At 40.6% G+C, this 19,472-nt stretch overlaps 1 protein-coding gene across 1 annotated transcript; it reads right to left on the minus strand.

Annotated features, from left to right (window-relative positions):
* Nucleotides 1-15,148, minus strand: LOC116066472 (apolipoprotein B-100-like). The gene is made up of 28 exons (XM_031322578.1): nt 15,061-15,148; nt 14,833-14,862; nt 14,432-14,544; nt 14,163-14,308; nt 13,902-14,049; nt 13,638-13,790; nt 13,258-13,382; nt 13,058-13,143; nt 12,508-12,952; nt 12,312-12,426; nt 12,084-12,230; nt 11,784-11,995; nt 11,462-11,657; nt 11,193-11,372; nt 10,870-11,073; nt 10,596-10,763; nt 10,287-10,492; nt 9,806-9,988; nt 9,578-9,708; nt 9,262-9,472; nt 9,000-9,172; nt 8,680-8,843; nt 8,476-8,585; nt 8,012-8,385; nt 1,725-7,736; nt 1,511-1,622; nt 1,105-1,291; nt 1-1,013 (listed from the first exon to the last, which is right to left on the minus strand). Exons 1-28 carry the CDS (start codon nt 15,116-15,118, stop codon nt 30-32), a joined length of 11,373 nt encoding a protein of 3,790 aa, XP_031178438.1. The 5' UTR covers nt 15,119-15,148; the 3' UTR covers nt 1-29.
* Nucleotides 15,149-19,472: the final 4,324 nt, after the last annotated feature.

Below are 19,472 nucleotides of genomic sequence, written 5' to 3' on the forward strand. Positions count from 1 at the left end.
AATCTTTTAGCTTATTGGTGAAGGTGGAATCAAAGATTAATCTCAAGCTTTCTACCCTTAACTTTTACATAAGACCTGTATTGAGTAGGAGCCTGCTGCAGATAGTCAGTAACAGTATAATAAAATTGATTCACAACAGATCTGAAAATATCCAGAATGTAATTAATGGTGCCATTTATGGACTCAATGTCCACAGCTGTGTTTGCATACTTGGTGATTGTTTTCATTAAGCTTACATGCTTGTCATAGAAAGCATTAATGTAGTCAGCAATGGCATCAAGGACATCAGATTTTAGTGTGTTGTCAATAAAGTCCTGAGCTTTGTCAATAAAGAATTTTAAGGTGTCACCCAGTTTTTCTAGGAACATGTCTAGACTCTCTAGGTTCTTCAGAAGATCTACAATAGGATTAGGTATAGCCTTTACCCAGTCCCTAATGTCGTCAATTATTTTGGCTCCAGCCATGACATCACCAATAGGCATTGTGACCTGAATTTTTCTGGTCATGCCAAACATGGCACTGGAAACATATTGTACATTAACAGCCACAAGGTGCATTGTCTTCTCTAGCATAGTAGTAATGCTGGTGGTCAGCTTATTGAGCACCTCAATGAGAGGAGTCATCTCCTCAGAGCCAGGTAGTTTCACCTGGGTCTCCCTCAGGACCTTGATGGCATTATCCAGAAAGACCTGAATAGTCTTCTGGTACTGAGCGACAGTATTCCTAAAGAGAATGGACACCTGGCTCAGATGTGGGGCATGGTTGTTTGCAATGTTGTGGGCCTCCTCAGTATAGCAAATAATAATATTCTTCAGCTGAGCAGCATGTTTGAACAGTTGGTATTTCTCAAAAAAGCTAGACAAACAAGAGGTGATGGCAGAAAGTCTTTCTTGTAGTCCCCTGAGCATGATGTCAGGGGCATCCATGTTGATGACCATCTTCAGATTTACTTTATCAGCATCCTTGGCAGAAGTTCTGATGGTGAAGATATCAACATCCTTCCCAGGATCAGACTGTTTAACAGAAAACAACAAACACAAAATAAGATGTAAAACTCTTGATCATTGTAATTGTGCAAATATGATAACAATATGAGCTCCTTACAGCATAACGTCCATAAAGCCTGGCATTTATCTGAGATGGGGCCCTGCCATGGAGCTGAAGACCTAGAAAACCAGTAGATGGAATAGAAATAGTGGCACTGATTCCATCTTTGCGGACAGCATAACGCAAGTTCATGTCAGTGAAGGCAGGACTGGTTATGTCCACATTTAGGGTGAGACGGGAGTCACTGTAAAGACAGGCAAGTATGTGTTACTTTTCTAAGGTAATGAAGCCAACTTTACCCAAGAAACATAACTATTTGACAGGAAATATTTACGAATATCTTTCATCATATGATGTGTTTTCTTGGGATATGGGTAAAAATGTGTGTGATCCTGAGTAATAAGACAAATAACAACTGTAAATTCCAAAACATATCACACACAATACGGATTTAAACTGTTACCTCAGTGTATGGGAAAGAATGTGTTGAATGTCCAAGGTCAGATCAGTATGGGTGAAAACTGCCTTCCCAGTCAGGCTTACACCAGCATGTTCAAAGTTTATAGTAATGGAAGCTGTAGAAACACATGGACTTCAGTTAAAAAAGTAAATAAAAATGGATGCTTTTTATGTCAGAAGAATAAGTTATAGTATATGCTACAGAAGAAAAAACTTACAGTCCATGTCATATTCCAAGAAGACAATGGCAGAGGTGGCAGAGGACCTAAAGCTGACTTTGAAGACAGGAGCACTGCCCTCTACTTCAGCTGCTAGGTTTGTGGTGTACAGCGGGCTGACAAACTTGCCATTGGTAGATATCTTCTGCTTGGCAGCTGTCACTTCAGCAACGGTCTTCTCAAAGATGGTGAGGTCACCCAGGCTGCTTGGCTGAGACAAATTAATCTCCATATCAGCAGTCAAGGAAGAGGTTGGGGCAAGATCAATGGTAGCCTGGACAACATGCTTCCCGTTGGTGTTGAAATCAAACAGGTTTGCCTCGTTGTTGCCAGTGTACTTCAGCACTGCATACACACGGCTCAGGGAGGCTTCAACAGCAATATTCTCATTTACATCTATGCCCATGACTTTGGTGGCGCCTTGGTTAAGCTTGGCATCAGCAATAACCTTGGAGGTGGAGCGTAGGCCATCCTTATTCAGATACAGATTAGCGTCATTATCCAGGACTCCCAAAAGTAGATAGTCTTCAAGCACTGTGCCATCCATGTTGGCCTTAGTACATGACTCTATGGAAACATACTCAAAGCTTCCCTCCAGCTTCAGACTGTGGTCTGCTTCAGCCTTTCCAATAGCCTTGATTACAGGGAGATCGAAATCACCCTTAATCCTGAAGGTGGAGACAGCATTTGCTTTGGTTTTGGTGTCTGCAACCAAATTTTGGTTTGCATCCAGATTGAGTATAGGCAGGACAATCTTTGCAACAGTAGCCACAGAGACGACAGTTTCAAAAGTCTCAGTACTCATACTGATGGAGCTGTCATGAGTGCCTTCGATGTGTTGATTTTCAAGGGACAAGGAATTGGCCAACTTGATTCCTCTCTTGGTGGTCAGACTGGTGATACCATCAAGTTTGGCTTTTAAAACCTCAAACACAGAGGCTGTAGTAGCTCCCAGACGGAACACAAGATCATCCTCAGTATACACTCCAGCATTGACATTTAAATTAATGATGGCAGACTTGAAGGACAGCTCTGTGATAAGGTTACCCATAGAGGGAATCTTGGTCAGACCCATCATATCAAAGGGGGCAGCCTGGCTTTTCTGGTAAACCATCTTGGCGTCCACATTAACAGTCTGCTCAGTAGAAGTCAAAATGTGTTTCAGCCCGGTTTGGTCGTACAAGTCAAGATCACTAATAGCTGGGGTATGTAAGTCAGCAAATGGAATATAAATCTCAGGAATGCTGATGGGCCTAGTCAGGAAATCAAGGTTTGCCTTCCCTTCTACAGCAGCAAGGATGGAAGCTTCTCTATCATTGTTGTCTACAGTGAAGTTCCAGAACAGTGAATACTGATTAAGACAGGCCAGAGCTACAGTGTTCATATGTTGTGTGTCAGGCCTGAATGTTGCGGAGTAATCATTCTGCAGATCAATGTTGGCAGTAGGAGCATCATTGAAATTGACCTTGGTGTTTCCCTTATTCTGAAAGCTGAACACAACCTCTCTGGGACAGAGAGCAAGGTCAATATGATTGTATAGAGCTCCATTGACAATACCAATTAAATCTGTGCTATGGGTTGCCTTCAGCTCAAGCTTCATGTCATGCAGATTGGCATTTACCGATCCCACTAAAAGGTTGTTTTTGATTGTTGGGCCCTCTGCTTCAGAGCGAATATCAAACTTGAAATAGCTGAAGATAAAGAAGTCAGCACTTAGGGTCTGTCTCATCTTTAAAATGAATGTATCTGTGTCACTAATGAAGGTCAACTTGACTGTACTTGGATTGACAGTGACTTGCAGATCACTCTTGTGGGTACTGTCATGAGAGTTGAAGGTGGTAACACCCTGATTACCAACAGTTATTGTAATAGAGGTACCTTCCTGTCGGGCCACAGCTTTTTGAGTTAAAGATGTCTCACCAGTGAGGCCCACGATGGGGAGGTTGAACAGATGTTTATAGGAAGTGTCAATGGTGGCAGAAAAAACATCCTTGGTAGCTAAGGAAGCTTCATTTAAAAGCTCAGCATTGTAATATGATGTGGTGGCTTTCACTATGGTCTTGGCTGAGGCCTGGGCTGAGAAGTCATAAAATGTCACAGATGCATGGTGGTCCAAGGCAAGACAATTGTGAGTGAACTTAAGGGTCTCAGCAGCAATCACACGATGCCCCTTGGGAACAACAATACGAGCAGTGGAATCCAGGTTGAAGTTAAGGATTTCATAGCTGAGAGATGTCCCTTGGGAAGTCATAAAAGCCGTCAGCTGAGAAGTCTCATCTACATCAAAAGAGCTCTGGACTTCAGCAGCATTCCTAATAGTGTACATTGGGGAGTTGACTTTTATCTCAGAACTCAGTTTGCCAAATCCTGGAATCATGATCTCACAAGGAATGACTGGCATCTTAAATGTTGGTAGTTGAAGCGTCTTTACGAGTTTCTCTGCTGGGATATGAGGAAGACTGGGAAAGGACAGTTCAGGTAAAATAATCTCAGGAAGTGAAAACTCAGGCAGGGCAGGAAGGTAATTTATAGTCAGGTTTTCAAACAAAGCACCCAAATCAAACATCTTTACCTCGAAGTTGAGAACGAAATCAATTAAGTCAATGATTCTCTGTTTAATGTCATTAGTTGAGATGGTGGTGGCTTGCACAGTGTGGAAGTCCAAGATAGTGAACTCAGGGATGTACAGCTGTGGTGGGATTTCAAACTGGTGCAGCAGATCTATGCTGAACTTCATGGAAGGCACAGTAAGATCAGTGAGAGGAATAGTGAATGATGGCATTTTAAGCTCGGCTTTCTTCAGTCCAGTAATCAGCCCCTCAATGATCTGCAATATCTCACTGACAATGTTTTGCTGAGGTGCCACCTTCTTAATGATCTGAACCACACTGGTGAACATATCAGTGGCAATGGTAATGAACTCAGCATAGCACTTCTTTGCCAACTGCAGATAAGAAGTAATTTCAGCGTTGACATCCAGTTTTGCAATTTCTTGCTTTATAATTTCAGCAAATCCCTTCAGATTACTTAGCAGAGCCTGGTCATAGACATCCTTCACATTTTTTACAATTTCTCTCACTTGTTCCACAAAACCCCTAACAGAGGTTAAGACAAAGTTGGCAAAATGTCTTGTTGCCTCCAGTTTTTGGGGGATTTCAAGAGTCCTGATCAGGTCATTCACATGAGCAGTGTATTTAGCTGTCATTTGATTGGCATAATTCACAAAGTCATTATAATTAAATGAATTCAATTTCTGCTCAATAATGCCAATATATAAATTCAACTGTGAAATGATATCCTTAATCTCAGTTCTTTTCAAGTAGTTGATAGCACTCTGGAAGTCTTGCATGATTTTGTTAGGAATATCTGCATCCTTCACAATCTTGGCTACAACCCTGAAGGTTTCCTCAATTCTGAATTGCTTGATGAGCTCAACAGCCTTTTCCAAGACAGCCTGAACCTTTTTGTTAGCTTCAAACTTTACGATCAACTCTCTCATCGTGGCATAGAATTTGTTGATCTTACCTAGGATGTCAAGGTCCGTAATCGTTTTCCTTATGTAATCTCTTATATCACTGAAAATCTCTGTGGGAATCAGACTCGCTAGTTCCTCAATGCGAGCTTTAAAGTTGATGGATGAAATGCACTCCTTTAGCCCAACAATAAATGTCTGCATGTCATAGGTCTCAATTATGTGTTTCATATCACTCATGATGGTCTGTAGTTGTTTGTTGACTTCATATTTGGAATCAATGTCATGCAGGAATTGAATGCTGCTCCCTTTCAGTTTTTCCAGGTCGATCTGCTGGATCATCTCCTTCATGCTATTAATCACATACACAACTATTGCCCTGATGTCATACTCCTCATTAATAGCATTCAGATGTTCCTGAATCTTCTGAATGAGGGTTTCAGGGAGGGTGCCACTAATAATAGTATTTTGAATCATAGCAGCAAAGTGTTGGATGTAAACCGTGAAATCAGCCAGCAGTTTCTCAACAGCATCCTTTAGATTTCTCAAAGAGGCTTCCAAATCCTCCATGGAGATGACATAGTTGTGGGAGAAATCATTTAGGTTCTGTTTCAGCTGAATGAAGTTGCTTTCTATATTTAATTGAGCAAAAATGTGACTTACATGTTGTGAAAGAGCATCAAGTTTAGTCCAGATGTCCTCAATGTTAACATAGTTTTGCAGTGTCTCTACAACATGTAAAACAAGCACCTTGATACTTTCCAAAAAAGCAGAAATACTTTCAATTATAGGAAACTGAATTATGTGAGTATTTGTGCTCTTGTCATACTTAAGGAAGCCAGAGATGGTGAATTCCTGTTTCTCCGTGGAGTCTGTACTGAGGATGTTTGTGAGGATGGTGCCAGAAACCTCAATTCCAGTTCTCTCAGCAGTATTGTAAACACTCAGATCCTGATTGAAAATGTGATCATTCAATTTAGACTTCATTCTGAAACTAGTCTTTTGCTCTTGGAGGGACAGAACAGTATCCATGTTGTTGTCAATAATTGTCTCAAGGGCAAAACCGCTATCTAGCTGCTGATTTACTGATGCCCTGCATTCATGTGAGCTAGCAAAAGCCAGGGGCTGCGCTTTAAGGAGAAGCTTGCCATAGAGCTGGGCACTGTGCTTCCCATACATGGTCATGTCCCCATCAGCATTGAAGACAGCATCAAGGTTGAAATCAAAAGGAACAATGCTGCAACGGATGGTGTGGTCAAAGCGTATTGGCTGTGAGTTGAAACGGGCATCGTTGGTGATCCTGGCAGCAAGACCGACAACTTCAAGCTCGGTGTTGTGGCTCATGTGAGTTCCAAGGAGTTTTCCAGTGGTGCTGCATTTTGCATTAGCTGTCATATCAGCATAGTTTACCTGATAGGTGTGCTTAATCTCTTCCTCACCATATATGGCTTTCAGGCTTCCAGTCAGGTCCATCTTGTAAAGCTCTGCCTGCAGCTGACCCTCATTAATGAAGTTGGCCGCCAGAAGTTTTAAGTTGTTTTTAACATTTGCAGAAGCAGTGTAGGGTTTTAGGTCAATATTGATATCATGGGTGTAAGAGGCATACTCACTGGCGGAAGCTTCAGCCTTTGAGTTGAAGTCAAGGCTAGATAGAGTAATGGTCAGAGTGTTGGCATTATCAACCTTGATGTCACACATTGCAGCCTTGTTGGTAATGAATAGAGTAGCTCTTGAAGCATCAAGTCCAGCATTGAAGGTGTTTTCCAGGGACAGGGGGCTTTGGAGGGTGGTTGTTCCACTTGTGGTCAAACCATCCTTGTTTATTTTCAGATTTGCCTTGTGAGTAGCCTCATTCTCAAGGAGTGTCATAGTGGCATCACTGTTTACAGCCAGACCATTGATATCAAAAGAGGCATTCAGCAAAGAGTAAATACGGTTTTCAGAGTGGTCTGCATTTGTCTCTATTCTAATGACGACTTCACCAGCTCCAGCAGAGGCTTCAGCCTGGTTACGGATCTTCATGCCGAGAACAAGGGCATTTGCATCACATTTCAGTGTCAGCTTGCTGTCTTTGAAGGAAAGCTCAGCAACATGGGTCAAGATGTCTTCAAAGGCATTGGTGTTAGACACAACTGAGAATTCACCATTGGCATAGGTTGCTGCAATTGTGTTCTGGGCCTTAACGATGGTGGAGTCAAACTCAACAGTAGAATCAATCTTTGCTTCTGGCCTAAGTGGGAAGATGGAAAATGACTGGGTTGAAATGGTCTTGCCATACATGGGTCCAGCCGTTAACATCCCCTCAAAGTTGCTCTCAGCAGATATTTCTTCAGTGTTGATTTCAGTCATGCCAGTGTGCTCTAATGCAATATTGAGACCAAATGGGCTTGTGGCTTCAATCTTGCTGCTTGATTTCAAATTGATTTTGTCTGTAATGGTTGCATCCTCAACAATACTAATACTGGCTTCAAGGAATTTATGGGCCAAAGAGCTTTTCAAATGGGCTTTGATGGAATCAGTGATGGCCAACATTCCAGAGCCTAAATAAAACACAACAGAAAAAAAGAGAATTTATACCTGCATAGATACTTGGATTAACATTTGATTAATTTGCTGGTAAACAATATAACTAACAGAAACATACGCAATCCAGTATTTGGTGTCATATCAGAGAACAACAATAGTAACATATGTTACATTATTTTTATTCCAGTGGAAGTAGAAAACTAACTGAAAATTCTCTACCAAGAGTGAACATCCTTGTAACTAAAGATAACAAATCCTTAATTTCTGATTAACATCTACTTGGAAATACCTTCAATGTCTATTGAGAATATGTCAAGTGGGGAGGTTCCTTTCACATCAAATTTAGCTGAGTAGCTTGGTGTCTCCACAACATCTTTGCCAGCAGCCATTGAGGCTTCCATGTCATATAGGTTGCTCTTCATCATTGTTGAAACCTCAGCTTTGCCAAAAAGAGGAACGGACAGAGTAAGGCTCTCAGGGACAACAAGCTCTGGGATGGGAATTTTAATGGAGACAATCTCCAGTCCAAAAAGAGGTAGAGACACACTAGGTGTCGTCAAAGCTGGTGGAAAGTTAAGCTCTTCTGTTGTTCGTCCTCCAAGGGGGAGAGGTATAGCAATGGTGAAGCGCTCATTGTTGAAGTGGTAGACAGCCTTTGCCTCACTGTTATGAACAAGAAAGGTAAAAATCAATAAACTTTCAATACATTTTCTGAAAGTTAAGATATTGATCACTGATTTCTTTCAGACTTACGTATTGAGGAACAGTGTCTCTGGCAGGGAAATCTCAGGGATATCAGGCACTCTGAAGCTCTCAATGTAAGGGATATCAGCACTGTACCTGTCCATGTGGCTGTTTGTTGCCTAGGAATAAGTAATCTTTGTTTTATACTTTCTCCAATCAACGAAAAATCAAAGATCTGTCATCAAAAATGATTCTAAAATCAAAAATTCATACCTCCACAAATGCCTTGAAGATTTGATGGACGGTCATATCATTCTCCCCTACCCGCATGTCAAGAACATCATTTCCATACTTTTTAATCTCGTCAGTGTATGAAAGGATGTTGGAGATCTCAGAGTTCACATTTGATTTTAATTCAACTTCAATCTTGCTGGCATCTGTAAAAATAAAGTTGAAAAGAATCCTCAAATATTAGAAACATAAAGATGAGTGTGACACATAATCTGGACCAACCAATTATGACCCAGGTTAAAGTAAAAATAAGCCGGCACCTAAGATTCAGGAAAGATGTAGTAACTGGAAACTTGTAGTACCGTATTTCATTGTAATTTTCTGCTCAGAGGTGGTATCCATGACTTTGATTTCACTCTTAACCTCCAGTTTCAATTCTTCATCACATTTCATGTTAGCTGTGACGGTGGCATCAGCATTGAATGAAGGGACAAGAAGTTGGACTTGCAGCATACCTTCCTTCATGGCCTTCAGACTGAAAAATGTGTCAGTGAGTTAGCGTAATCTCAATGATGAGGTTCACATTAATGTTATATCATAAGGATTTATGGTTGATTTTCTTACTTGGCACGTCCAACCAGGGAGAGCTGAGGGATGTTCTTGTTTATGAAGTCAAGAGAGATGGAGTGAGTTCCTTTGCCCTTGGTGTTTCCATTGACAACACCCAGCCTGAGTCCAGCCTCCACATCATAGTCAGGGATCTGGATGTCCGCTGTGATGACATTCTTTCTTCTGTTATATTTCATGATTGCTCTGGCTTCAGTGGGCTCTGCACCTGTTGACCAACCAATAGAGTACTATTACATAACTCCATAAACATTTTGGCCCACTTAAGCCACTGAGAAGACCATTTTACCATATTGTCCATATTGTACATTACCTTCAGCCCTCAGAATAATCTTGACAGAGTCAACCTTCTGCCAGCCCTCTTCTCCCTCCTTGAGGAGCTCATAGGCAACGGTGGCTGTGTACTCAGTGACTTCACCAGTAGGATGGAGCTCCACAGCAAATCTAATAAGATAATAAATAAAATAAGCCAGTATTTCTCAGTAAGCTAATTTAATTTGAGAGACACATATTTGCTGGTGGTTCAGAGAGTCTTGCTCACTTGCTGTCTCCGGTGATGGGGAAGTAGGGGGCTGTCTCCTGAGAGAAAGCATCAGTGTACTGTAGAACAGTGCAGTATTTCATTCCAGCAAAGAAGGGAGAGCACTCGCTAACATCAACCTTGTCCATCACCATAGGGGGAATGGTCTTTACCTCTGATCCAGTGACTACCATCAGGGTGTTTCTATGTAGGAAAGTTACAAGGATAGAAGTACAAGATTGCAAAGTGTAAGATTTTGTAAAATATTTGTATGAGGCCAAAGTAGATGTAGGTCTACCTGCAACCATTTTTGCTTTCTTGGTAAGTAAAGTTAACCTTTACAATAACACCTCATATTCTTTAATTAGAAAGTATTACAAAATTTAGCTGTCTGTAAATACTGTATGTTATCTTTGTAACTAACAATGCTGGCACTTGCACCATGAATTTCATGTAAGTAGGAAACATTCTTTAATGGCCAAGAACTCCACTTTAGGCTTACGTCATTTTGATGAGCTTTGTAGGACTTATTGGAGCAGGGATGGTCAGCTTGACATTGTCACTTTCCATGGAGATCTTGGCACTGAGCCCACTCTTGTGGAAAATGTTGGTGTGCATCTCAAATCCAGAGTTGATATATTCAGGGATGTGGGAGCCAACCTGAGTTACAAATTCAATGCCCCCAGAGGGCATGAAGGTAACTTTGCTCTGTGGAAACAATGTAGACATAGGTGATTTGTGTTGAATGGAAATTAATATAAATCCATAGTTAGTTGGTTGTAAAATTGGAATTTCTTTTAAACATAATTACCATGTCACGAGCAATCCTAAATCCACCCTTGATACCAGGGGTGAAAGTACCAGACAGTGCAATCCTCAGAGGCACCCCAGTGACAGTAGGCAGGAAGAATTCATTGTCCATAAAGATGTAGTGGGCAAAGAATGTGTTGTCAGCCTTGGTCATCAGTGCTTTCATGATCTTTGGCAAAGGGCCCATAAAAACACAAATGTAAGTCAAATGATAAACAATGATACATAATTAAATCTTTAAAATATTTGAAGTGAAAATAACTTGTTTTGTTTACATCAGTAGGGAACATCTTGAGCATGCTGTCAATCATCATGGCAGCAGAGTAGGCCATCTCTGTGATTTCAGTGGTCCTTAGATATCCCAGCTCATTTCCCAAAAGTCTCAGATAAACCATTGCCTCTGGAGACTGTACCGTCTTCATTTCCCTGACAAGTTTATTGAGGTTGCGTCCAATCTCCTTCATCAGGTTTTGGGAGGCCTATACATAAATGTCCATACTATATTACTAATTTCATTGCAGTTGGTACAAATCCAACCTCATAATTACTAATAAGATATTTAATACATTTGATTAAAAAAACAGATTTCTCTGATTACCTGTCTCTTCATTCTGTCCTTTTTCAGAGCAGGCAGCATGTTCTGAAGGATCTCATTGACTCTCAATGGCATTTTGTCAGCGACAAAGTATATTGTCTTCATGGCAGTGTCAGGAAAGAAGCCATTCTCTCCAAACAGGGCATCAACAGTTGGCTCAAATCCTTTGCCCTCCATACCAACCTGTAAATGTAACACATATATCACAGATTGCAACAGAACTCTGTACATTGTCCTCTTAAACTTTGATTAAAATAGCTCAAAATGTTTACCTCCATCATGTCTATGTCATAGCCAAATGCCTTCAGAGTCATTTCAAGCATGACCTCCTTGGGCAGGTAGCTGGTACCCTCAAAGATCATGTTACCCTCCACAGATCCGATCTTGTAGTTGCGAGAGAACTTGGTTGGGTCCATGGTGGGCCCGACCTCATTACCCTGCAGGGCATCACGAATATTCTGTCTTAGTCTGTAGGAAAGGAAAAAGAATATTACTGTTGAACATCTGGTAGTGATCAAATTGGGACACTTACTCAGCATGTAGTGAAACAACACATTTATGAATTATAAATAAAACTACATGCTTTTCACTTACTCTTGGGTCTCTGGCTCAGTTGAGGACAAAATATTGGTAATGTGGGAGATCACAAAGCTCTTGACTTGTTTGTCCTGCTCATTGGGCAAGGCATCAGCAAGCTGGGCCAGTTCAGTGGGCTGGGGGTCTTTCATAAGTACCAGATATGCGGCAATGCGCTTTTGCATGGGGCTGGCACTGTCCAAAAGCACCTGCATGAGAATCTCTCTGCCCTGTGACCAATAGACATCAATAAAATGAGTATACAGTAGAAAAAAATATTCCAATGATGTGTCAAACCTTTGAAATAATTTGACATGCCTCCTCAGGGATGGGAGTCAGCCTGAACACTTGGATGGCAGCCTGCTGCACAGTCAGGGAAGCAGCAGGTTGGTTCACACACTGGATGACAGCAGATCTGAGTCCGGGGCCAGCAGATACCAGAGCTGGAGCCATGTTTCCAATAACCTGGAATCAATGGACATGTTGTATTCTGCTTACTGACATTGGCAGTCATTTAAATGTTGATCTATGGGGAAGGTTACCCACTCTCAGTGTCATGAAAATGTTGTCGTTGTCACCCGAACAGTCACCCAACTGGGCAGCCATGAACTCAGCAACAGAGTGAATCTCAGGGATCAGTTTTCCGTCAGCTTTGTAAAACCTGTTGAAAAACATTTTTTTTTTTTTAATTCAAAGTCTGTGTATATTTTTAGAAACAATATTTGGAATAACGTTTGGTTACCTCTTGACAACATTGCTCAGGGCGTACATAATGGGCTTGCTGGGTTTGTATTTGGCCATCTTGAGCATGTCATTGATCAAGAGGGCAGAAGGATTGGATACGAGTCCCATAGCAAAAACACCGGCATCAACCTCAACTGAGGAGGTATCAAAAGTCCTGAGGATCTGCATGATGGCACTGTTGCACTCAGGGGTTCCACACTGGGCCAAGACCTGGTAGGTCAGAACAGGGGACACTGCAAGAGCCTCAGGAATGGCGGGACTAAGGGTGTCAGTCTTCATTCCACGGACCATGATGACAAGCTTGTGGAAGAGGTGGGCCCTCCTCTCACCCTCGGTCTCGGGCAGAGTGGCCAGTTCTCTCAGGAGGTTCAGACCTGCATCTTTATCCTGGACAGCACTCTTGTCCTCAACAGCCTCCATGTGAAGACCCTTGACAATGTCACCTGTGATACAGAAGTAAAAGTTTGGAATGAGTTGTTCATATCTTTAATTCCGTTTTTAATAAATAGCCTGTAATAAAAAGAACAGAGATAAGAAGAGGAGCTTACTGCGGTCAAAGACTCTTTCATTGTGAGGAGAAACCTCAACGAGAGTCAGTTCCAGCTTTCCAACATTGGTAACTCCATTTTCTCCCCTGTGGAGACAATACAAGGTTGAAAAGTACATTAGATTCCTTGGACAACACATGTCAGTACCTACATTTACATAATGGAGCATAGTAAATTGTACATTGTAAGGTTAGACTTACTTGTGAGAGAAGGGAATGAGGATGTGGTTCTCTGTGCAAGACCCAGAGGTCATGTGTTTTTTCTCATTGTCAAACTTGTAGTTGCAGGTCTGGGTGCTTCTGACCAGCTGGGCAAGAGGGTAGTGCTGGAAGACAAAGAATGTAGTTTATTTGCAAGATTTCTGTCTAATGATTTTAACAATATTGTTGATGCTATGGGTACTGTTGTGGTTTGCTTTTACACTACACTGCAGAGAGATTACATGTGCGACAAACAAAATAAGTACAGTTGTGTGATTTTTGTTGGATCTTGAGTCAATTAGGCTAGAAAAAAGCAGTTCAGGACTGGTGTTTATTTAATTTCACACCAGACTAACCCATGTCTTGGTTGTATGTCTTACCATGCCAGAGATAAGCGCCAAGGGGCTGGTGTGATCTCTCATGGGGCTAAATTTGTCACATCTGGACAGGTCCCTGGTGAGGCTGATGTCAGTTGCAATGTCTTCTCTAGCATTGATGGAATAAGTGGTCTTGCACTTGCCGTGGATAGTGGGCTGAAATGGGTGTGAACAGAGGTATGTATATCATTTCATGTTTTTTGTCATGTTTTAGAAACATAAGGGAGTGTGATGCGATTATTTAGCATACTGTAGTAGGACACTTACCATATTCTTATTTTTGTCTTCTTCCAGTAAAGGCACAGCCAGGGCGGAGATGATACCCCTTTTGATGTTCATAATTGTTGTTGTCTCACCGTCCTCAGGATACAGTTTCACATCGTACACACCATCAACCACAACCTTTAGAGGATATCTACAGAAAATGTCAGACTTTTACCATGTCCTATAGCAAAAGTGTTATAATTTCACAATGTTTGTTTATGCAACTGGATGCACTGGATGAGGAAAAGTTTATATGTAACGTACCTCTCCATTTCAGCAGCAAAGACATCAGAGCTGGGTGCAGGACTGAACACAGGGTCGCCTTTTGCGTCCATGTCGACCACCTCGCTCAGGCTACAGCCAGTGGTGTGGATGATGAAACTGCAAGTCTGAGGTACTTCAATTTCAACCTGTTTTAAAAGATTATTTTAGCTGCTAGATATAATGTGAAAGAAATGATATACATTAAATGGATTTAATATAATGGAGAATGGTGAATGAAAAATTTAGCTGTTAAAGCACATGGCCTGTACCTTGCAAGTGGTCTTAGGTCCATTCCTCAGATGTGACGCACCATTGATAGCGTTTAAGGACTCAGCTTTGTACAAGTATTCATACTTGTGGTGGGCTTTGTATCTTTGGTTTACTGGTAGAGAATATTTCATATTAGATTTCAGTTTGCTGCAAGTACTGTGAGAAAGCACAACACAACAGTTTGCCTTAGCAATTCAGCAATTATTTAAAAAGTGCTACATGGATAATACATCATTTAGTGTTTTTAAACAGAAATGAGAGAAAAAATGCGTGTGCTGATTAGTTCAGGTTACCTCTGATCTTTTAAAATATAGTCTCAGTTGTAGATTTCTTAAACAGCTGCAGTGTAATTAACATGCTCAGGTTGTGTAATTAACATAAACATACTAGTGAAACTTACTCAAGCAGGTTTCCTGCTCCTCTTGGGCATCTGTAAAGACAATCATAAGAAAATTAGATTTAAAACTTAGTTTCCTCTCACAAGAAAACAATTTTACTTCAAAGAGAGGTCAGAGTTTTCACTTTGTTGTATTTGTTTTAATACTACTTTAAAACTACTAATATATGATCATATATTCAAGGCATCTACAATCAAAAGCAACAAGATGCAAATTAAAAAATGACTTACAAGCCAAGGTAAGTATGGTTAGGAGTAGGAAAAGACAGAACTTTAAGTCCCCCATCATGGGCTCTCTTCAACTCTCCTTTGTTCTCCTTTGGTGAGTACTCAGCCGAGACTGAAGCCTTAACCTCCTCATCGGCCTTTTATTGCCAAAGGTGTTAGGTAGGAATTACATACAGTACTGTGCCAGCTCCAAAGTCCACTCTATACGTACATGTGGAGGGACAAAGGCAACTAGTTTCATAAGGCTTTCCTTGAATATGATTGCCAAGTTTCTCTCTTTCTGTGTTGAAATGTGTGAACACTTTTAAGTAATATTCTGCATAATATCATTTAAAGTTACAAATGAACAGAAGAGCTTTATCCTAAATATAACTCAAGAATTCACATACTCTGCATTACTGCTGATGGATATCATTTCAGAGTAAAAGCCATTAGACGGGGCATAGTTTTTTCAATGACAGGTCTTAAAGGGATACTTCATCGATTAGCATTGAGCTTTGTATCAGTAGAAACCCGGTAGTATTTTTGAATGACCGTGCTTCCCTCCCTCATGTCCCCATGGATGTATTAAGAGAACCTATCCCCCTGAAACAATAGTTCTCTGTATTGTGGGTCTGGAAAAAAGCCTCTGATGACGCAAAAATCGTCGTTTAGCGTCATCGGAGGCATTTTTGCCCAGAGTCTATGGACTACAGCCAGCTAGTTCCGCATGTTTTCAACCCGCCCATAGGGGGTGGGACTGTCACTACCGATGCGAGTCGAGTGTCAGCCATCTTGGAGCTACGCTAAACAGGCTCTCTCTTTTCAGCAGCAAACTTTTACAACAATTATGTGCATTCAAACTACCGCACATGTGTACCATCGGGATACATTGGTACAGATCGGAGAATATGCAGGAAACTTCATTACAGACGGAATACTCGACACACTACGCGAGCTTCGCCTGCTACGGAGACCAGCACCTCAGCCTGCGGTGTCACTCGATGCCATTAGCCGGGGAAAGGGACCTTGAAAGCGGTGTGCAGGAGCTCGAGCTAGGTGGAAAGCTAACGCTAGCCGGCCACCTGTCCCATCCATCCTGCTTGCAAGTGTCCGCTCATTAGACAACAAACTGGATTACATCCAACTTCAACGAAACTCCCAATGCGAGTTCAGAGACGGCTGTGTTTTTGTTTTTGTGGAAGCATGGCTGAACAACAGTGTACCGGACTCCGCTATCTAGCAGGCCTGTTAGCCTTCAGAGCAGATAGAGATGCTGCTCTGTCGCCGGGTAAGACTCGTGGAGGTGTGCTGTGTTAACACAGACTGGTGCAGAAATGGGGTGCTTGCATCCAACTACTGCTCACCGCTGGTTGAGTTTGTGACTGTTAAATGCGACCATTCTACGCAAATTCACGGTTGTGTTTATACTCTCTGTTTACATCCAACCAAGCGCTAATGCTACCAATGCGTTAGCTGAACTTAACGGAGCCTATAATGTGTGTGCACAAAATGTAGCCTGTTTCGTATGTCATTTTTATATAATGTCGTTTTTATATATTTTAAATGTGTAACACCACTTGAGCCACGGTGAAACACTGTTTCGTGTATATGGTTGAAATGACAATAAAACACACTTGACTTGACTCCCTCTCTGTAACCAATTTCACTAAGTCTGTAACCGGTAGGCGTGGCTTGGGAGTGGCCTCGTAGGGAAACGAAGCAAGTGTATTCTGGGAGTTGTTGTCTTTCATCCACATGAGCCAAAAATACATTTTCTAGCTTTTCTCGGTCTAGAAGGCACCAACTTCTAAAAAAATGTTCCATTTCTACTACATAAATAACCCAATTTAATACATATTAATCTTTCCAGCGGTGAAATATCCCTTTAATATATAAAATAAATACTTAGTCTGAGAAGGTACAATATCACATTGTAATATAACATCATTAAAGTCCTGTGTGAGTTTATTAATCCTTCCAGGTTTTCCAAATCTCATTACAATAATTGCTAAAAGGACACCTTTGTAAAGGTTTATGTCAAAACTGCATCTGCAAGTTAATATTTTGCATGAGATACTCTGCAGTCTTATAATATCATGGCTTCCATCAATAATTTCAATGTTAAACATACGTACAACTCTAATCTTGATAATCAACAGCCAATATTAAATATTTTAAACACTGAATGTTTTAGTTTCAATTTTATTTGGTGTATAAAGCTGAGAACCATATATACATTGCATAATCATATTAAAATGCTTATTCAAAAACATAACTCAGAAACTGTGGAGTTATGCCCCCTAGTCACTGATAAGGAGTTGTAACACTGAACTTGAACAGGTTGTTCTCAAGCATCTTGTGAAAGGAGCAGTGGACTACAGTGTCAGTACATTGTGTAGACATGATGGTGTACACAGTAAATTAGGTTTTACATTCTCTGAACTGGCTATCTCTTCTGGAAAAAATACACTTATCATAAACTACTTGAGGCCATACCAAAAGGCATAGTAAAATGATCTTGAGGCATATATGTTCCACAGTTATGAATACTATGCAAACCATGACCTAAATTATTTGCAGGGGGACAGTCTCAAAAGAAGAAATCTAATAAACAAGCCAAGTTAGCCCTCTTAGCTAATGCATGCAAACTACTGTACTAAAAAAACACACACACACACACACACACACACACACACACACACACACACACACACACACACACACACACACACACACACACACACACACACATACACACACACACACAACTGCATTCAAATGTTTACTTCAAGTGAAGAGTAAAAGAGAGGCATTATCAGCACAATGTACCTACATTGACTTAATGTCTGTTCAAGGTGGAGCTTCCAACTTTTATATAATGCAGGATAGTTTAATGAATAATAATGCATCATATTTTAATTGTTGTATTTTGTGAGTACAGTAAAATCTGAATCTCCAATGTAACCAGTCACATATCTCTGTCAGGTAAATGTAATAGTAGCACAATGTTTTTTTGTGGAAGTGGAAGTGGAAGTGGACAGTAAGTCAGTAGCATATAGTTAAATAGCTTTGGGGTCCTTCTCTAAGTTATTTTTTAGGGTATAATGGTTCTGGAGAAAGCTACAAGCACCAATAACACAGGCCAAGTGTTTTAAACGGGCAGTGCGCTAGTGTAATAAACCTACACATCTCACAACCAGACGGGCCTTAAATATCTGATTTGACTGCTCAAAGAAGAAGAAATCATTGTGTCTTACTCACCTGGTAGTTGTGAAAGCTGTCAATATCTAATTTAAGAAGGCGTATCATGTCAAACTGCCTTAGTTTTTTTTCATGTTAGCCCATAAATGAGGACACTTGGTTTGACAAATCACAGATTTCACCACTAGATGGCAGTTGATCAGTCACATTGATCAGTGATCTGTATGTGCTTTCTCTATCCTGGAAGGGCAAGAGGCAAGGGGCCCTGTCGAGTTTTCTGGTAAACAAACACAAGTGCTGTTTACATTCACATTGTGTGTATTATTGAGGTCTAACAAACATGTCAAGTGCATTTCCTTAAAAATAAGACATTTGTAAAGTAAATGTTTTAAAATGTTAAAATCCAGCATTATTTACATAATTGTTAGTTTGCAGCATTGCTGCAAATCTTGACATGTTGTGGGATGTTGTGACAACATTGGATGTATTGTGTGACCCGTGAGCATGTGCATTCTCATTTGTGTGCACAAAATAAACAAAACAGGGACCCCTCATAGAAAACAAGCTCAGTAATACTACTAAAGGTCAAAAATTCCAAAAGGAACCTTTAAGAGACAATTACTATCAAAAACATATTGTAACCAGTGAACTATACTTGGACAATTTGTAATGTGAGGTTTTTGTATTTCTCCTCTATTTTAGAAAATCTCACACTCCTGGTATGAAAGAGGTTATAATTTTTCCTAATAAGTCTGATGTAAATCAGTCTTCAAGGAAGGTTATATTAATCCAAACAGAAAACCCAGGAGGTAGCAGAGAGAATACCTGGTAAGAGATACAACAATTACTACGTGAGAATCAGTCTGGATGCTTTTGAATTCCGATAAACAGCCCACAAATGGTCTAAATACTTCTTATCTGTGATTTAAGCAGGGTCATATGCAGGGTCATATTTAATTTTATTCTTTTTTTAAATAATATATTTGGTCACAATTTAGCACATTGACCATATACACGGTTCAGCCACATACAAGGTTTTGACCTAGTCCTGTTACTTTCTGACAAAGGTTCAAAACATACTGTATGTGCATGTTGGTTGGCTGTTGGGTTAGTCTTTGTGATGCAACAAGAGAAGATGCAAAGTTTGACCAGAAAAGTAGTATAATAGCTGCTCTTTAAAGTTTGGATGTGCATTCCATAAAAACATCACAAAGCACAAAATCAGACATTTA

Source organism: Sander lucioperca, chromosome 19 (assembly GCF_008315115.2).
Source record: "Sander lucioperca isolate FBNREF2018 chromosome 19, SLUC_FBN_1.2, whole genome shotgun sequence".
In the NCBI taxonomy this organism is placed as follows: Eukaryota; Metazoa; Chordata; class Actinopteri; order Perciformes; family Percidae; genus Sander; species Sander lucioperca.

Coding starts and splice junctions, on each gene's coding strand:
- LOC116066472 (XM_031322578.1), bottom strand. CDS start 15,118: ATGATGGGGGACTTAAAGTTCTGTCTTTTCCTACTCCTAACCATACTT. Junction 14,050..14,162: donor TTTGCTGCTGAAATGGAGAG/GTACGTTACATA, acceptor CATTTTCTGTAG/ATATCCTCTAAAGGTTGTGG. Junction 7,737..8,011: donor ATTCTCAATAGACATTGAAG/GTATTTCCAAGT, acceptor TGTTTTATTTAG/GCTCTGGAATGTTGGCCATC.